The sequence below is a fragment of the Triticum urartu genome, chromosome 7A (genome assembly GCF_056163025.1).
Source record: "Triticum urartu cultivar PI428250 chromosome 7A, HENAU_Tu73, whole genome shotgun sequence".
Classification (NCBI taxonomy): domain Eukaryota; kingdom Viridiplantae; phylum Streptophyta; class Magnoliopsida; order Poales; family Poaceae; genus Triticum; species Triticum urartu.
In genome coordinates, this window is record NC_141879.1 from 22,928,021 (window position 1) to 22,946,186 (window position 18,166).

The 18,166-nt window shown below is 43.8% G+C and overlaps 2 protein-coding genes across 2 annotated transcripts in view; both read right to left on the reverse strand.

Annotated features, from left to right (window-relative positions):
* LOC147957115 (uncharacterized) overlaps nt 1–18,166 on the reverse strand; it is a 113,503-nt gene that overhangs the window by 77,250 nt on the left and 18,087 nt on the right. The window contains exons 11-14 of the mRNA XM_087537555.1: nt 17,842–18,077; nt 17,564–17,695; nt 17,329–17,477; nt 17,088–17,156 (exon numbers count right to left, since the gene is read on the reverse strand). Of these exons, the coding sequence (XP_087393681.1) occupies nt 17,088–17,156; nt 17,329–17,477; nt 17,564–17,695; nt 17,842–18,077 (586 nt within the window). The remainder of the gene's footprint in view (nt 1–17,087; nt 17,157–17,328; nt 17,478–17,563; nt 17,696–17,841; nt 18,078–18,166) is intronic.
* Nucleotides 9,477–13,135, reverse strand: LOC147957120 (uncharacterized). Its single transcript, XM_087536939.1, has 3 exons — nt 10,572–13,135; nt 10,384–10,474; nt 9,477–10,295 (listed from the first exon to the last, which is right to left on the reverse strand). The coding sequence occupies exons 1-3, from the start codon at nt 11,477–11,479 to the stop codon at nt 9,477–9,479; spliced, it is 1,818 nt and encodes a 605-aa protein (XP_087393065.1). The 5' UTR covers nt 11,480–13,135.

The window sequence follows — 18,166 nt, forward strand, 5'->3', positions numbered from 1 at the left end:
AGACCTTACCTTTGGTTCCTCATTGAATAACATTTCTGATTCTTGCTGAATAACATTTTGATTTTTGTTGAAAAACATTTTAGAAAGAAGAGCGTAAAGGTGAGGAGCTGTCTGCGATTGACTTGTTTAAGGCCACCCACAACAGCAAGAAGCACGGGTTTTCGGAGCCAGTCAAGACTGCTATAGTAAGTCACTCCATGCTTTGCCATGTTTGATTCACAGCCAGCTTTGATGCTTTGATGATTTGATGTTGTTTGACTCGGAGCCAGTCAAGAACACATGCTATGTTCCATGCTTTGATGTTGTTTGATAGTTCAACAAAGATATCAGAACTTGCTGTAGCTATTTGATGCATTTTTTATGATATGATGAAATTTGATCTGAATGTTAGTTTGATGATCGTCTCACTCGGGAAGCCATCTTATATAGAACCACCATTCTAGGCTTAATGAAGTGATCATATTGTTCCAACTGCATGTCTCCAGGTCACTAGTCATCATCTTCTTGTATAGATTTTGTGTGCTGGTTTGATTACTTCAAATAATCCATTTGTGTGCTGGTTTGGTTTCTCTTGCTTGGTTTGGTTTGCAAAATGTGAAATAGATCTCCCACTAATTCCTATCATTTTCCTCCATATGCTAGCTTGAGATGGAAAAAATGAAGGAAGCGCGGTACCAGAAGGTGAAGAGCCAAAGTCTGCTGTTGAAATTGTCGAACAAGTCCTCAAGACCGAAGCCAAGGAAAGCACATTCCTCAGGAATGTTGGGCTCCAGTCATCTAGGAACAACTCTGGCAAAGTTGCTGCTCATGTTCGTGACCTTGAGCAGAAGCTGGAGAGGTCCGAGCTTCAAGCTGAACTGGTGCAAGAAGAATTGGCGGCAATCAAGATGAAGGCGGAAGAATCTGAAGCTGCACGCGACAAGGAACTTGAGCTGCTGCGCAAGAAGTCTCAAGAACAGGAAGAGAAGTTAGCCCACTTGATGGCTCTCTTTGGAGCTAAGGTAGTTTGATGGATGTGCTATGAACCTCTTTGTCTTTGAGCTAAGGTAGTTGTTGCATTTTGAACCTGTGAACCTGGGAGCTGAGCTGAGAGCTGTTGCATTTTGTTGCATTTTGCTGTTTAAACTAGAGCACATGGATCCTGTCAAGTTATGTGATCACTTGTGAACCTGGGCCTTCCTGTGAAGTTATGTGATCTTGTGAACCTGGATCACTTGTGGATCATTTTGTTTATTTTCTGTGAAGTTATGTGGATCACTTGTGCACCTGGGCTTGTGGATCACTTGTGCACCTGGGCCTTTCTGTTTATAGTTATGCAAAATGAGAACCTGGGCTCTAAAAAGGCCAAGGCCCAAACAAGAATTAGACCAAAAAGGCTTGGGCCTAAAAAAAGAAATGACTGTAAGAAAAAAAATATAAAAGGCTGCATAACAGAAAATAAATAGGCCAAGGCCCAAATTCGAACTAGACTAAAAAGGCTGTGGCCCAAAACAATAGTGGAATATAAAAAAATCATCAGAAAAAGGCTCCATTCCCAGAAAATAAAAGGCCAAATTATTGGGCTAGGCCCATGCAGATAAGCAAAATAAAGAGAAAAAAATTAAATGGGCTGAATTATTGGGCTTGGCCCATCAAGACGGCTGAAATGGACCGGGCTGATTCTATTTTACGACCTTTTCATTTGGTCGTAAGTCTGCCACGTCAGCTTGCCACGGTGGATCTGACGTGGTGTGGTCGGATTGCTAGTGACCAAAACAGTTCGTCGTTAAATCTACAACCTTTTTTTGGTCATAAACGTTTGCGACCATTCCAGAAGAAAGGTCGCTATAGTCAGTTTACGACGCCCAGCTTTTGACCTTATGTTTTTGGTCACAAAAAGGTCATAAATGGAAATTTGTGACCATTCAGTGACCAATAGTGGTGGTCATAAGTTCACAAGAGAAATATGTGAGCACAAGGAATAAGTTCACTAAATATGTGAGCACAAGGAATCAGAAATATGTGAGAAATTTGTGACCATTCAGTGACCAATAGTGGTGGTCATAAGTTCACTAGATTCCTTTAGTGCCTCGTATAAACAGCACGGAAAAAAGCATTAGATCACAAGAGAAATATGTGAGCACAAGGAATAACATAGAATAACAGAACCCCAACCCTCCAAGCAAGACAGAGTTTGCACCTTAACAATCTTGTTGACTACAACATCATCCACTTCCTCTCCATCAATAACTTCATCCTCCTTAGGATTGTACTCTGGGTCATCATTGATAACTCCACTACCCTCTTGAACCTCATCACTTCTACCTTCTTGTACACCATTTGTTTTCCTAATCATCGACGCTATTGCACCGATGCCAAGGGACTGGAACATCCGATTGTTCCTCATGATATTTCTAGCCCTAACCTTCTCGTACTCGGTGAGAGGCTCTTCTTTGCATGATACAGGAAACATAACTATTAGGTGAATGTTTGGAATGCATGGACAGGCAGCCAAACATATCTTATGAAATTTTATTATCATTTAATCCTAGTTATTCAGGTAAGGAAGACTAACAGCACACAGGCACAATTAAGCCAGCTTATTCAGATTGCAGCAATACATTTCACTTAGCATATTAAGACACAGATTTTATGAAACTGGCCACAAGGAGCAAGTTGCATACCAACGGTTGGCCTCATGCTTGACCTTGTCCTCCTTGCCATGGATGATCTTGAGGTGGTGCTTGCAAAATAGAATAAACAACAATCAGATACAACAGGGATAAAGTAAAATGATGCACTTGTATCAATAAAGGAAAGCATTTGGACCATCATGCACATACATGTAATACATGTGAAACAAACTTGATGGATAAACAATACAGTGATCTAGTGTTATTAATTATGAAAACATGTAAGTGCACCAAACAAGCATGCATGTACACTAGGAGCAAGTAAGCAAAGTGCATAAGTGCTACTAATACAAGCAAGCAAGCAAAGTGCTACTGATAGAAACAAGCAAGCAAAGTGCTACTGATAGAAACAAGCAAGCAATGAAGGAAAATGAAGAGAAGGAAGCAAGTACTATTGATACAAACCCTAATTAATAAGCAAGCAAGTAGATTCTTCTCCAAGTGCTAGTGATACAAGCAAGTAATGCTGATGGAAACCCTAATTAAGCATGTATGCCAGCAAGCAACATGTATGCTAGCAAGCAAGCAACATGAACTAGTGAATTTGTGTCATGTACACATGCTTAGACAGTCTGACAGGAAGCTAGACGAGTATATCATGAGGACCTTCAAAACAACTAGATGTTGCCACTGGTAAAGCATGAAACAACTATACTTGCAGCAGTACAAAAGCAGATGAAAAAACTATACTCAACTATTGATTATTCTGTCTCTACACACCAAAAATGGCTACAGACTAGATGACACAAGTTAAGACATTTTGACAATTAGAATCAACCTTGTATATTACAGCAATCAAAATTATCTAGCACCAATCTAGTATATATTAAAACTAGTCATACTGCCTTAACACAGCAGGAATTCCAATACCACAATAAGTACTAAGCATTCCCGTGTTCACTGGAAAGAAGAACACAAGCTTCATGCACATATCATGAAAGAAGAACACTGCTACAAACCCCAGTAGTGCTACTGATAGCAAAGTGCTACAAGCAATCAAGTACATGTTCATACTAACCCAAGTTGCAAGCAAGCAAAGTGCATAATACAAGCAAGCAAGCATGGAAAGTGCTACTGATAGAAACAAGCATAGTGCTACTGACAGTAACAAGCAAACAAGGAAGGAAATTGAAGGGCACCAAACAAGAAAGTACTGTTGATACAAACAAGGAAGCAAGTAGCTTCTTTTCGAAGTGCTGTTGGAAACCTAATTCACCATCTATGCTAGCTGAGTAATTGAACCATACACAAGCAAGTACTGATACAAGCACCATCAACCAGACATCATCCACTTCCCCATCCATCCCCATCTGCAGCCACGCCGTGAGGGAGGGAGATCCGGCCGAAACCCCGACAGAATCACACCTTGCTTGTCTCCCCCTGCAGCCTCGTTGGCTCCGCCCAGCTCTTCTTCTCCGACCCAGCCCAACCCTCTTCTCCACTCCAAGGCTGCTGTTGATCCCCTAAAATCATCCACTTCCCCATCCATCCCCATCCCTAAAATCATGAACCCTAAACCATGAAGCGGACCAAACGAACCACCAGGAGGTCCTAACCCTAACCCCATGAACCCTAACCCTGACCCCATGAACCCTAACCCTAACCCCATGAACTAGAGGGAGATCATCCCCACGCAACAATAAACATGAACCCTAACCCCAAGAACCACCAGAGGACCTACCGAACTAGAGGACCTACCGAACCACCAGGAGATCCTAACCCTAGAATATCCTAACCCATGAGGGGGATCTACTAGAGGGGGGATGGATCCACCAGAGGGGAGGTGGATCCACAAGAGGAGGGGAGATGGATCAAGGGGAGAAGTACCTAGGGGGAGATGATGTTGACGATGCAGCGGTGGTCGTCGTCGATCGCGCCGTCATCGATGTAGCCGCCGTCGCCGTTGATGTAGTCGATGTGGCCGCCGTCGTCGTCGATGTAGTCCGCGGCACGGAGGAGGGGAGGGAGTGGGAGCGGGGCGGCGTGGAGCAGGGAGGTGCGGGGCGGAGCAGAGGAGGGGCGGCGCTAGGGTGGGGAGGTGGGGAATGGAGGAAGTGGGAGCGGGGCGGCGCGGAGCGGGGAGGGAGAAGCTAGGGTTCGTCGGGGAGAGGGGAGGGGAATGGGGAAATTTTGGGAGGGGAGGGGAGGGGATCCCGCGTGTTAGTGGGAGAGGGAGTGGTGGGTCCTGCCTGGTAGTGGGAGAGGGAGTGGAGGGAAATTTTGGTTGAGGGAAATTTTGGTGGAGGGAAAATTTTGGTGTGGGAGGGAAATCCTTTTGGGTTTGGGTGTAGAAAAAATAGGGTTTTTTGTAAACTTTGTAGAAATCATGGTTAAAATCATACCGAGTAGCTCAAGAAAACGCCAGTATTGCAAGTTTAGTATTTTTGCTAGTTGGTAGGCCACATGATGATGTGACGCGGAGGTCTCCCATTTTTTTGATTTTTTTTGAATTTTTTACGGTGTTTTCAAAAACCGGCCGATTTCGTCGCGGCGACCGTCCGTGGCTAGGGTTTGAGCCGTGCAAATCTGTTGTCGATTCTGTGATGGAATGCCTACCTGTGAAGCTAAAAAGCATTTTTAGTGAAAATAACGGGCAAGCTATGGAGGACCCGCAGTTCAAATTCCAACCGGTTCCAGCTGAATCGGCCGAAGGTGGTCCGAATTGCCGGGAGTAGCTACGAGGGTCGGAAATGCATGCTTTTTGGCGACCGTCCGTAAAATAGGGTCTACTTTGAGATAGACATGGAATGGCGCCGTTTGGGGTGCCCCTCCTTATAGCCGCTTCACGAAAAACGCATGTCTTTTGCATTCAAAAAATGAAAAACGGTTTTTTTTGTTAAACAAGTTGGAACCTCGCTTTGGCAACATTGTTTGCCATCACAAGACGGAGGCATGCGCCCAATTTGGGCATATTATCAGAAACTATTCAACGGATGTGGCCATATCATTGCTAGTTTGGCTTGAAAGCCATGAATCTTCATTCGTGGTAGGTCGTTTTTGAGAACACTTTTTCAAGAAAACGCCAGTATTGCAAGTTTAGTATTTTTGGTAGTTGGTAGGCCACATTTGATGATGTGACGCGGAGGTCTCCCATTTTTTTGAATTTTTTACGGTGTTTTCAAAAACCGGCCGATTTCGTCGCGGTGACCGTCCGTGGCTAGGGTTTGAGCCGTGCAAATCTGTTGTCGATTCTGTGATGGAATGCCTGCCTGTGAAGCTAAAAAGCATTTTTAGTGAAAATAACGGGCAAGCTATGGAGGACCCGCAGTTCAAATTCCAGCCGGTTCCAGCTGAATTGGCCGAAGGTGGTCCGAATTGCCGGGAGTAGCTACGAGGGTCGGAAATGCATGCTTTTTGGCGACCGTCCGTAAAATAGGGTCTACTTTGAGATAGACATGGAATGGCGCCGTCTGGGGTGCCCCTCCTTGTAGCCGCTTCACGAAAAACGCATGTCTTTTGCATTCAAAAAATGAAAAACGGTTTTTGAATTTCAGTTTTGCTAAAGCACATCTAGATGTGCCATAAGTATTGCACATCTAAGTCCTATGGCATTGATCTTACGTCGAGATTCGTGTGAATATTTTCCTTTTTCTTTTTTCTTTTCTCTTTATGCTTGATTCACTCACTTAGATGTGCAATAAGTAGAGCACATCTAGATGTGCCCTAGACACACCCTTTGAATTTGTACGGTGTTTTCAAAAACCGGCGGATTTAGTCATGGCGGTCGTCCGTGGCTAGGGTTTGAGTCATGTTTTTAGCTTTCAAAAAATGAAACTTATATTGTTTCATACAAGAGCATGCACAAAAACCCATAATTTTATCTTTCATCCATGAGCATGCATAAAAAATTTCAATTCCCATCAATTACCAAACTGAATATTCATTGTTAAAAACATGACTTGTTTAGATGACACTGTCATACAGCATCCATGAGCATGCACAAAATTAAACCTGACATACTTAACATTGACATGTTCATATTACACTAACAAGCTTAAACCTAACATGCTGAACACCTTAACACCTTCACTCCTCCTTCTTCTCCTTCATGAACCTGATGCGCTCAGAGTGGCGAATCCCAACACGGATGTACTCCTCTACCACAATTGGCATGGTCCTGTCGCCAAGCTATGGGATTGTAGGCGCCGCCACCATCGCGAGGTCGTCGTCCGCCACCACCACCGCGAGGTCGTCGTCCGCCACCACCATCGCGAGGTCATCGTCCGCTACCACCATAGCAAGGTCGTCATCCGCCACCAACATAGGAGGGTCGTCGTCAGCCACCACCATAGCATGTTCGTCGTCAGCCAGAATAGGCTGCTCCTCGTCATCCCCGCTCTGCTCCTCGTCATCCCCGCTCTGCTCCTCGTCATCCCCGCTGCTGCTCCCATTGCCTGGCCAAATGCAACAAAGTGTGAACATGGTGTTGTCATCGTGCAGGTAGAGGAAGCCAAAAGGACAGGAAGAAGAGAGGCAGAGAGCTTACTGGCATCGTCGTTGTGCTGGTAGTACATGCGGCACATGGTGTTGTCAAACATCTTCACGGTGAACATGGCATCGCCGTCGTAGCGGAAGACAAGGAAGTACCCGAGCTGTAGCTCATGGGCGCAGGCGAAATGCTCCCAACCGGGCCCTAGGTACATGTGGCCTTCACCATCAAACACCACCAACACTTTCCACAGCCTGTGAAGCCCGTTGTTGGCCTCCTGCAGCTTCACTTTGTGGGGCTCACGGCCCGCGAGCATCTTCGCAAACTTGTCAGGCAGCCTCTGCAGCGAGGGTCAAGCAGTGGTTAATTGTGGCAATCAAGCACTAGACAGCAGAGTGATGATAAAGAAATGAGTGATGATAAATATACCTGCCTACTGCAAGATTTCTCAATTATGATCTCGAAGAACTCAAAACCTTCCAAGCCAGCCATCTCACTTCTACTCTAAACAAGCAATAGGAAACAAGCAATAGTAAATTAAACAACATGACTGGACAGAAATAGGAAACAAGCAGCATTGTAAACCTTCCATACTTGAGCATGTTCAGTTTAAAAGAATATAAACAAGCAAGAATGCATGCATGCATATCAAATGTTGGCATCTACTACTGCTACTACTCTGCCCATATTCATGCAGGTCACTACACCTGCATATGCATGAATCCCACTGCAGCACAAGACTTGTCAACAAGAATAACCACAACAGCATGTTAAACCACAGAATTCAACAGCATGTTCTGGCAACAGTAACAGCATGTTGACCATAGAATTCAACAGCAACAGAATTCGGTTAATTCAGTTAATTAACCACAGAATTCAACAGCAACAGAACAGCATGTCTACCACACTACCTACCACAACAACAGTTAATTGCTGTCAGGTGACTACCAACAGAGCATAGATCCACCAACCACACTACCTACCACAACAACATAGTAATCAAACAGCAATTCAACCACACTAGATCCACCAACAGAGCATACTAAATCCACCAAGAACAATATGCCTAAATCCACCAATAGATGCCTAGTATGCATAACAAATCCTAGATTCTCAAACCCTAGAGCAGAAGAGAAAGGAGAGAGGATATGAACCGGATGGCTTACCGCGGCGGAGTCCGAGAAGAAGTGGTCGTCGGCGGCGTAGGGCAAGCTGCGCGGGAGGCGTCGGACCAGCAGAGGCGCCGAGGAGGCGTCGCCGTCACCCTAAAAAACATCCTAATCAAACCCTAATCCGGCAGCAAGAACCGTAATCTATTATAACAGTAGATAGGAAGAGGAAGAGGAAACGGATTCATACCCACGGTGACGGAGAGTCGGCGACGGAGAGAAAGTATGCGGCGGCGGTGGGAGAGGAAGAAGCCGGTGGCGGCGGAGAGGAGGAGCGGCTCGAGTGGATAGGAGGAGTGGAGAGGGGGAGTGGGGAAAAGAGTGGATAGGAGGAGGAGCGGGCCCAATTGTCAGCGAGTTGTTTGATACATTGAAAAGGCTGGGCATAGAGTACAAAACCAGCAACCTCTTCCTAGCCCAGTGGTAGAAACCAAGTGAACTAAGTGCACGGTCGTGGGTTCGAGCCCCCGCGCGCGCATATTTATTGGCCACGCGCATATTTTTGGTAGCTTTGGTACAATAGCAAAATGGCCCACTTGTCAGTGAGTGGGTCGAGTGGCCCACTTGTTAGTGAGGTGTGTGCTTGATACTTGACTAGTTTGATATAGTCAAAAGGGTTGGCATAGAGTACAAAACCAACAGCCTCTTCCTAGCCTAGTGGTAGAAACATAGTGAAACAAGCGTATGGTCGTGGGTTCGAGTCCCCGCTGGCGCATATCTTTTTGCTCACAATGAAATGGGTTCAATTGAAGCAAAATTCAGTTAAAATAGCGCAAAATATAGTTAAAATTCAGTTGAAGCAAAACCAGACATCATCCACTTCAGTTCAAAAAAACTACTACATGATCACAAAAACTACTAGACAACATTCTGTATGATCACCAAAACTTGAACTAAATGATCACCAATATCTAAATGATCATTTTGCAATCTTTTGCATTATAGGGCAACATTTTGACAACATTCTGAGCACAACTTCATTTTTCCATCAGCTCCATGCTATAAGACCACACCACTACAGCCATCAGGATCACACCACTACAGCCATCAGGATCTTCAAGCATTTTGCTACCTGGAGATAAAAGACCAAATTTATAAGACCACATCACTACAGTACATCAGGATCACCATGCATATGCACAAGAAGGAAAACTACAGAGTTAAAAGGATCACCAAGGAGACCAAATTTACCTTCATGTCCATTCGCTACTCATCGTCGTCGATACGAAAATAAGGAACTCTATGCCCACTCCTGTTTTCCTCATCATCACTACAATATTGCAGCATAATATGATCAGTCCGGTTTTCCTCATCCTCGCTTTCATGTCCATCCTCTACCACCTTTCTTCTTTTCTTGATGCCTTCAACTGTTGCGGCACCAATGATCACACGTTCCCGGTCCCTTCGCACTCTGTTTTGCACCGGAACTTCCATAGAGTCATCATCAGCTTGCAACGGAACTTCCGTAGAGTCATCATCTTGGTATGTTAGTCCACCATCACCGGGGCCCTTTTCCACTTCAGTTTCAGTCACACTCCAGAAGTGTCTGTGCTGAAAGTTTTGCACAACTCTCCATTTTCCGTGCAAAAGAGTGTCTGGCAGATAAAACACCATTGTTGCTTGTGTTGTTAGAATAAAGGGATCACTCTTATACCAGCACCTTGCAGTGTTGATGCTTTTGAAGTGGCCATCATATTTGACAAAAGAGTCTCTCCTCTTCCTGCTACCAAGCTCAAACCAGTCACAGCAAAATAAGACAACCGAGCGATGGATGCCTCCACTAGAGTTGTACTGCAACTCTACGATGCTTCTCAACTGACCATAGAAGTCAATGATCTCACCATCATGTGACCCCTCAGTGACAATTCCACTATTCTGTGTCTTCCTTTTTTCCTCGCGGTCAACGGTGTGGTACCGGACACCGTCAGCAATGCATGCTGAATACACTCTCACTCGCTTATCCGGTAAGCATGCCAAAGCAAATAGATCATCACTGACCTTCTTCTCCTCATGCAACTTTCCAATCTGCACAAATAAACCATTTAGCAAACAATGGTATTTAACAATGGGTGAATAACACAGAAAACATAAAACATGTGGCTAAAGATCTCACATGATTCTTAAACCACTTAGCAAACACCTTGGCAACCCTTTTATCAACATTGATATTGCTTTCTTCCTGATTTAACTCTTCCTTGCATTTCCTACAATGCCAAAAAAACATGTAAATTAAAACATTAGGCTGGTGCCAACCCAAGCAAAAAATATATATATCTAATGAGTGCACAAGATATAACGTACTGGATATATGGTAGAACCTCGGCGCAATTGCTGAGCACAAACAAAACCATCTTGTCATACTCATCACCAGCCTCCAAGTATTGTGAGGCTCCAAGAAAGTTCACACCATGGTTGGAAACAGAGACATCACCACTTTGCGAATCAGACCGCTCTCTATTTCTGCCCGGCCGGTTGCATCTTGTTTCCACATCACCAAAGTATCTAGAGCAAAAAGTCAAGCACTCGTCAACGACATATGCTTCAGCAATAGAACCTTTAGGTCTTGCTATGTTTCGCACATAACGCTTACAAGTAAGCAGCCTTCTTTCGATTGGGTACATCCAACCGTATTGCACAGGGCCTCTAAGCATTGCCTCTTTGGGTAAGTGCACCGCCAAATGGACCATCACGATGAAGAAAGCTGGAGGGAAAATCTTCTCGAGCTTGCAAAGAATAATTGGGATTTCTTTTTCAAGTCTTTCCAAGACAGTTAACTTGAGGGTTTTGCAGCACAGTTCTCTAAAGAAATTTCCCAGCTCAGCAACCGCTTCATATATATCCTTGTGCATGATTCCTCGGAGGCCCGCCAGTAAAATCCTTTGGAGGAGGATGTGACAATCATGGGTTTTCAGTACTGAAAGCTTGAATCCATCAGAAGTAACACACTTTGCTAGGTTAGCAGCATAACCATCTGGAAATTTCACCGCTCTTAGGAATTCACATAATGCAAGCTTTTGTTCTTTATTCATTGTATACCATGCTCGTGGAATTTCAAATGAATCTTCATCTTCATTGTGCTGTAGATCCAAATCTTCTCTTATGCCCATGTCCTCCAAATCAAGCCTAGAACTAACCGTGTCCTTTGTCTTCCCTTCAATGTTCAGAAACGTCCCTAGCAGATTCTCGCATATGTTTTTCTCAATGTGCATTACATCAAGATTATGCCTTAATTTCAGATCAGCCTAGTATGGCAGGTCCCACAAACAAGACCTCCGGTCCCAACATTGACCTTCCTCACGCTTTCTTTTCTTCGCCAGCTTTCCTGGTCTCACATCTTTCACCTTTTCAAGTTGCTGCTCCAGCTCTTCTTTAGTGAATTCAGCTGGCTTGTCACGGGTTTCATTCTCACCATTAAAATCTTTGCTTCTTCGCCAGCGATGGTTTCGGGAAAGAAAGCGGCGGTGCCCAATATAGCATATCTTGCTCCTTATTCTCTTTGAGCAAGGGTCTTTGTCACAATGGACACAAGCCTGATAACCCGCTGTGATCCTCCCAGACAGAGTGTGCAGAGCCGGGAAATCATGGATGGACCATATGATCGCAGCACGTAGATTGAACTTTTCTTCCGGACTCAAGGCATCGTATGTAGGTACACCAGTCCAGAGCTGGAGTAGTTCTTCTACGAGGGGCTCCATAAAGACATCAAAATCCTTTCCTGGAGAATCTGGACCCGGGATAAGCAATGACATCATGAAGTTGGACTGATCCATGCATGCCCATGGTGGCAGGTTGTACGGCACCACAAAAACTGGCCACATGCTATAAGACGTGCTCATGTTCCCAAACGGATTAAACCCATCTGTGGCAATGCCAAGTTTTATGTTCCTTGGATCTGTAGCAAAATCAAAATGTATACGGTCAAACTCTTTCCATGCCTCTCCATCCGCTGGATGGCTCAGCTCATTGTCCACAGGTTGCCGCTTCAGCTTGTGCCACTGTACCTCACGCGATGATTTCTTCGAGATGATAATCCGCTGCAGCCTTGGTATCAAGGGAAAGTGCCTCAGTACCTTCTCCGGTATTGACTTCTTCCCATCAGCATATTTCCACCTAGATGCATTGCATTTTGGACAGTTGTCATGCTTTGCTAAATCCTTCCGAAACAAGACACAGTTATTTGGGCACACATGTATTGACACATAACCTAACCCCAGCCTGCGGATTATGCTCAATGCTTCATCATAAGATCTGGGAACACAACTATTAGGGAATTGCAAGCTCAAAAGACAAAGTATTGCGTTGAATGCGGCATTGCTAATCCGGTAGAAAGACTTGATGTGGAGTAACTTCACGGTGAAGGTAAATCTTGAAAATTTACCCCCTTCATGAGCTGCGCGCTTCGCCTCCTCTAACACCTCAGCAAACAATGATTTCTGTCCATCAGCACGATCTTCAGCATCGTACAAATCCTTCAATAGGTCAGGAATCCTATCATCTTCATGCCCATCCTCTTCCTCCAAAACAACATTATCTCGCAAAACCTTTTCCATGAAATCAATGCCAGCATCACCACCACCCATCATATGAGGGGCCTTTGTATCAGCTTCAAAATGTTGAGGTTGTCTGTCTAAAGGTTCTCCATGATATATCCATCTATCATATGTGCTGGACATCCCATTAAGAAGCAGATGATCTTCCACTCTTCCTTGAGCCATTCTTGGACGGTTGAGGCATTCACAACATGGGCAAAGAATGTGAGCATCGTTGGCAAAATTTGTCCGAACAAATGCCATGAAATCATCAACTCCTTTCATATGTTCTTTCGAAAACTTTCTAACTCCTTCTCTAATCCAGCTTCTGTCCATCTGCCAAAGACAACAAATTGTTGCAACTTAGCAAATCAATCTAAGTGCATCAACATTAATTAATGAAATGGATGGAAGTAATGGAAGCTAAAATTCCAGAAATTTTTATATGCTAATTGCCTAACCACAAGGCCTGAAGAATTCTTAACAAACAAGCTGAACAATTCCTAACAGCACATCAAGAAAATTCATCTATGCATTATCTACCAAACAAGCAAGCTATCTCCTAACTACTAACAGTGAATCAACAAAATTCATCTATGCTGAAGAACATCTGACTGAAATCCATCTCCCACTGCTCGGGTGACGAGAGAGGAGAGGGGGGAAGAGGTGAGGGGTGCATACCGGGAGGTGTGCTTGCGGCGGCGGCGAGTCCCCCATGCTCGGCGAGCCCCCACCACCGTCGGTCACCTACGCCCCTGCTGCCCCCCACCTCCACGCCCTGCCTCGCCTCCGCCCCCTGCCGGCCCCGCCCCCGCCTCCGCCCCCTGCTGGTTGCTTCCGCAGCGAGGCCGTGGGCGAGGTCACCTTCGGCGAGGCCGTGGGCGAGGTCACCTGGTTGCTTCCGCCGCCGCCCGCCGCCACCTGGTCGGAAGACCTAGAAAAACGCTAAGTGTTGCTCTGTTCGATGCCACCCGCCGCCACCTGGTCGGAAGGTCCCACTTGTCACTGGTACGTGAGAGCCGTGGTTTTATATACTATATGGAAAACTACCCACACATTAGCAACAATCTCTCTCTAGCCCAGCGGTAATGAACGAGCGAACCCAGCGCGAGGTCATGGGTTCGAGTCCCCGCTAGCGCATATTTTTTAGGGAATTAAACGCTCGCTCAACCACCTGTCAAATGGGTCCCGCCTGTCAGTGTTGCAAATCGTTGCTCTGTTCGATGCCACCTGGTCGAAAGGTCCCACTTGTCAATGATACGAGAGAGCCGTAGTTCTATATAATGTATAGATAAACTCCCAGATGCGAGCAACTGTCCCTCTCTAGCCTAGCGGTACCATGTGAGCCAACCAACCGCGAGGTCGTGGGTTCGAGTCCCGTCTCGTGCATCTTTTTTGGGCGAATTAAGCGTTCGGCCCCATCTGTCAAATGGGTCCCGCCTGTCAGTGTGTCCCCCGTCTATCTGTTGAATATTAAAACTCAAGCAAAAATGACACCTAGACAGTGACACATAAGCGAGGTTGCTGAGGTGGCTGCCTAATCATCCTAATTCATTCAAACTCAAGTGTAGTGACCATTTTATATTGGTCGTTATCAGCTACGCATGAGGCAGTGGACAGTGCTACTAGCTTTACGACCATTTCCTCTAATGAAATTATGACCTTTCTGACCAAAATGGTTGTTATGGTTTAGGGTTTAGAGCCCCCCAGACAGCTTTTGACCAATTGGTCTAAAATGGTCATAAATTTATGACCAATTCTTCGAGGGTCACTGACAGAAGGTCATAAGTTGACATATTTCTTGTAGTGGCAGCAGCGATCTGATCCAGGGGCCAGCGGTGGTCTGACCTCCTGGTGAGAGGGCGATGGTTTCATAGGGTGTGGCCGCGGCTGGACCTGCCCAGGGTGGTGTTAGGCAGAGATAGATGTGAAGGAGTAGGGAAGAGTAGAGGCAATCGGAAGAACACTAATCGTTTTTTGTAGCTCAGCGGCAATTGGTGTGTGTTGGTCGGCGATGGCCAATCAGATCGCCAATGGCATTGTGGAGCTTCACCGTATCATTATCATGTGCATATATTTTTCTTTCTATCTTTCCTATATTTTTATTCTTGTTTGGACTGTCAATGTATGATCTTGTACATACTTTTTTGGTGCAAGAGGAGATAGTTGTTGATATCTTTGATGTCATATGTTCATATATTGATTTACAAGGGGTGAGAAGAACCAAATCCATTCCATTTTGTTTCTCCAACCAAACATTGAGATGTCACCATTCCATTCCACACATTGTCCTAAACCAAACACACGAACGGAACCAACCCATTCTAATGGAACGGAACCATGACATTCCATTCCACTTTGTTCCTCAACCAAGCACACCCTTATAAAAGCATGAGATTGGTGAATCCAAATGACACGAGCCATCCAACCACTTATATCCAACGTCTCACGCTGCTTCAATGATGTATCTACACTAGTAGAAAACAGGGCTTTCGTTCGGGCCAGATAAGCCCATTAGTCCCGGTTCAGTCACGAACCGGGACTAATGTGAGCATTGGTCCCGGTTCGTGCGGCTAAAGGCATTAGTCCCGGTTCAAATGAGCCCTTTAGTCCCGGTTTGAGATACGAACCGGGACTAAAGAGTGTGATGCCCTTTAGTCTTAGTCCCGATTTGAGACACGAACCGAGACTAAAGGTGCAATGCCCTTTAGTCCCGGTTCGTGTCTCAAACCGGGACTAAAGGTCCCACTTTCAAACTCTAACCCCCCCCCCCCATGGATCGCCTTATCAGTTTTGTAAAAAGCAAAAGAAAATGATAAAAACTTCAAAAATTAAAATCCTTCGAGATGTAGTTATGTTACTACATCTACTAGTTAGGAAACTTTAAAAACTTAAATTTGGACATGTTTTGCAAAAAGTGTAGGGAAATTGTAAAACGGCTATAAGTTTTGCATACGATGTCAGAAAAAAAACGTATAATATATCAAAATGTTCCGCACGAAAATCCGCATCCAATTTTGATGGCCTACGGCCTATTTGTAAATTTTTAGAATCCTCAAATTCTAAAAGGAAAAAAAAGTTATGCTCAAATTTCAGTTTTTTTTAATTTTCATTAAATCTGGTCAAACTATGGTCAAACTACTTATTCAAGAAGTATTAGTGTTACTAAATAATTATTCAAGAATATTAGTGTTACTAAATAGTTATTTTAGTTTTTTAGAATTTTGGTCAAATCTGGTCAAACTGTGGTCAAATCTGGTCAAACCGTGGTCAAACTACTTATTCAAGAAATATTAGTGTTACTACATAATTATTCAAGAATATTAGTATTACTAAATAATTATTTTAATTTTTGGAATTTTGGTCAAATTTGGTCAAAATGTGGTCAAACTGTGGTTAAACTACTTATTTAAGAAATATTAGTGTTACTAAATAATTATTGTTTTTTAGAATAATAGTTTCAAACTCAAACAGTGAAACGTGTGACTTCATGCTCAAGCTAAACTCTTGAGGGTTAATAGGATTGACATCTTACTACTGTCTCGGAAGTCAGATCATTTGGAATGATGAGGGTGATTAGAGATTATAGGTTAAATTGAGCAGTGTGAGGGGTGATTAGAGATTAAATTGAAAAATAATTCAAAAATTTGAAAATCGAAAAAAAACAAAAAAATCAATTTTTTTCGTAAAAATACCTTTATTCCCTGTTGATGTTACCAACCGGGACTAAAGGTGGAGCTCCAGACAGCGGCCACATGGACGGCCTTTAGTCCCGGTTCGTGTAAGAACCAGGACTAAAGGGGGGAGGCTTTAGTAACGACCCTTTAGTCCCGGTTCCAGAACCGGGACTGAAGGCCCTTATGAACCGGGACAAATGGCCTTTTTTCTACTAGTGCTATCACATCATCAATAATTTGGAAACGTGATAAATGCATTAATTGCATTAAACACAATTAATCTTGAAATCAACAATAATTGTGGCTAATCTTGGAAACAATATTACTGTCAAACTGGACATGTGTACATGTACACGGTTACTAGTTTCTAGCAAGTACTTGAGTTAGGAACAAAGTCATTTTTGTAGCCAGGACCTTGTTCATGTGTATATAGGCACAGGGTGAAGTCGTGAACTGTAACATCGACAGTTCAGGACAAAAATGAATTTAAAAGAAGGGACATAAGCCAGGTTCAGCCAATATGTTAATACTCTCTTGGTTTCAACAGTAATGATCTTAGGCAGTCTCAACAAATATATTCAATCAAAATAAGATAGGATAGTGTTGATTACCTATTTGACACCATCAAACATAGACTCCGAACAGGTCCACCGCAACCAATGTTAAATATTCTCTCAAGCCTGAGTATAAACCAATCGGTTACGGATTTCATAAAAATGTTATTATCCCACAGGGAAACTCTCAATAAGGTGGACAAATGTAAAACAGGCATAAATGTACATTCAGTGCGACAATTTCTGACAACATTAGTTGACTCATATCTCATAATATCCTACTTCACTGATTAGATACCTGAAACTAGAACGGCTCCACAAATGAACAGTGCCATCTTCTGAACCTGTAGTTAAATATGGAGTATCTGGAAGGGAAATGACAGAAACAACTGGCGACATGAAAACATCTATTGTACGAACACATGTCTTTTCCTGCAAGCTCCATATCTCAATTGGCAAAAACAAAAACATGGATTACTAGAAATGCTATGCGCGTACTGTAGTATATTTTAATGAAAATGGCATCCATATACCTTGGCAGTACAGTCTTGAGAGCCAGTAATCAAATATTGCTGACCATCACCAGCGAAGAATTCCAGGCAGTTCACTTTGTCCGAATGGCCACACAGCGTATACTCAGATTTGGAAGAATTAAGTCTCCAAAGCTGAACAGCACGCATAGCATACGAATTCGAAGTCAATGTCTAGAAGAAAATTAAACTTACCTTCATATACCATCAATGTTGTGGTAGAAGAGAGAGAGAGAGAGAGAGAGAGAGAGAGGGAGGGAGGGAGAGAGAGAGACTGAAACCTTTATTGTGTGATCACTTGAAGCACTAGCAAAAGTGTTTGTGTCTTTTGGACTAAATGCTACTTGACGTATGGAAGCAGAGTGTTCCATATCAAATGTTTGTATGCACTCCCAATCTTTGTCCCAGTCCCAAAGTTTCATTTCGTTAAAAGTGGAGAGCACATATGGTTTGGTTGGATGGACGACCAGTGCTCTGGACGAGTAAATACCAGTGTCTGTAATCCTAGACTGGTGTACTGTAGATATGAGAAAACAGTTCATTATGTAATGGAATTAATGGAGGGAAACAATGTAGCTGTTGGCAGATTGTAAGACTATATCCTTT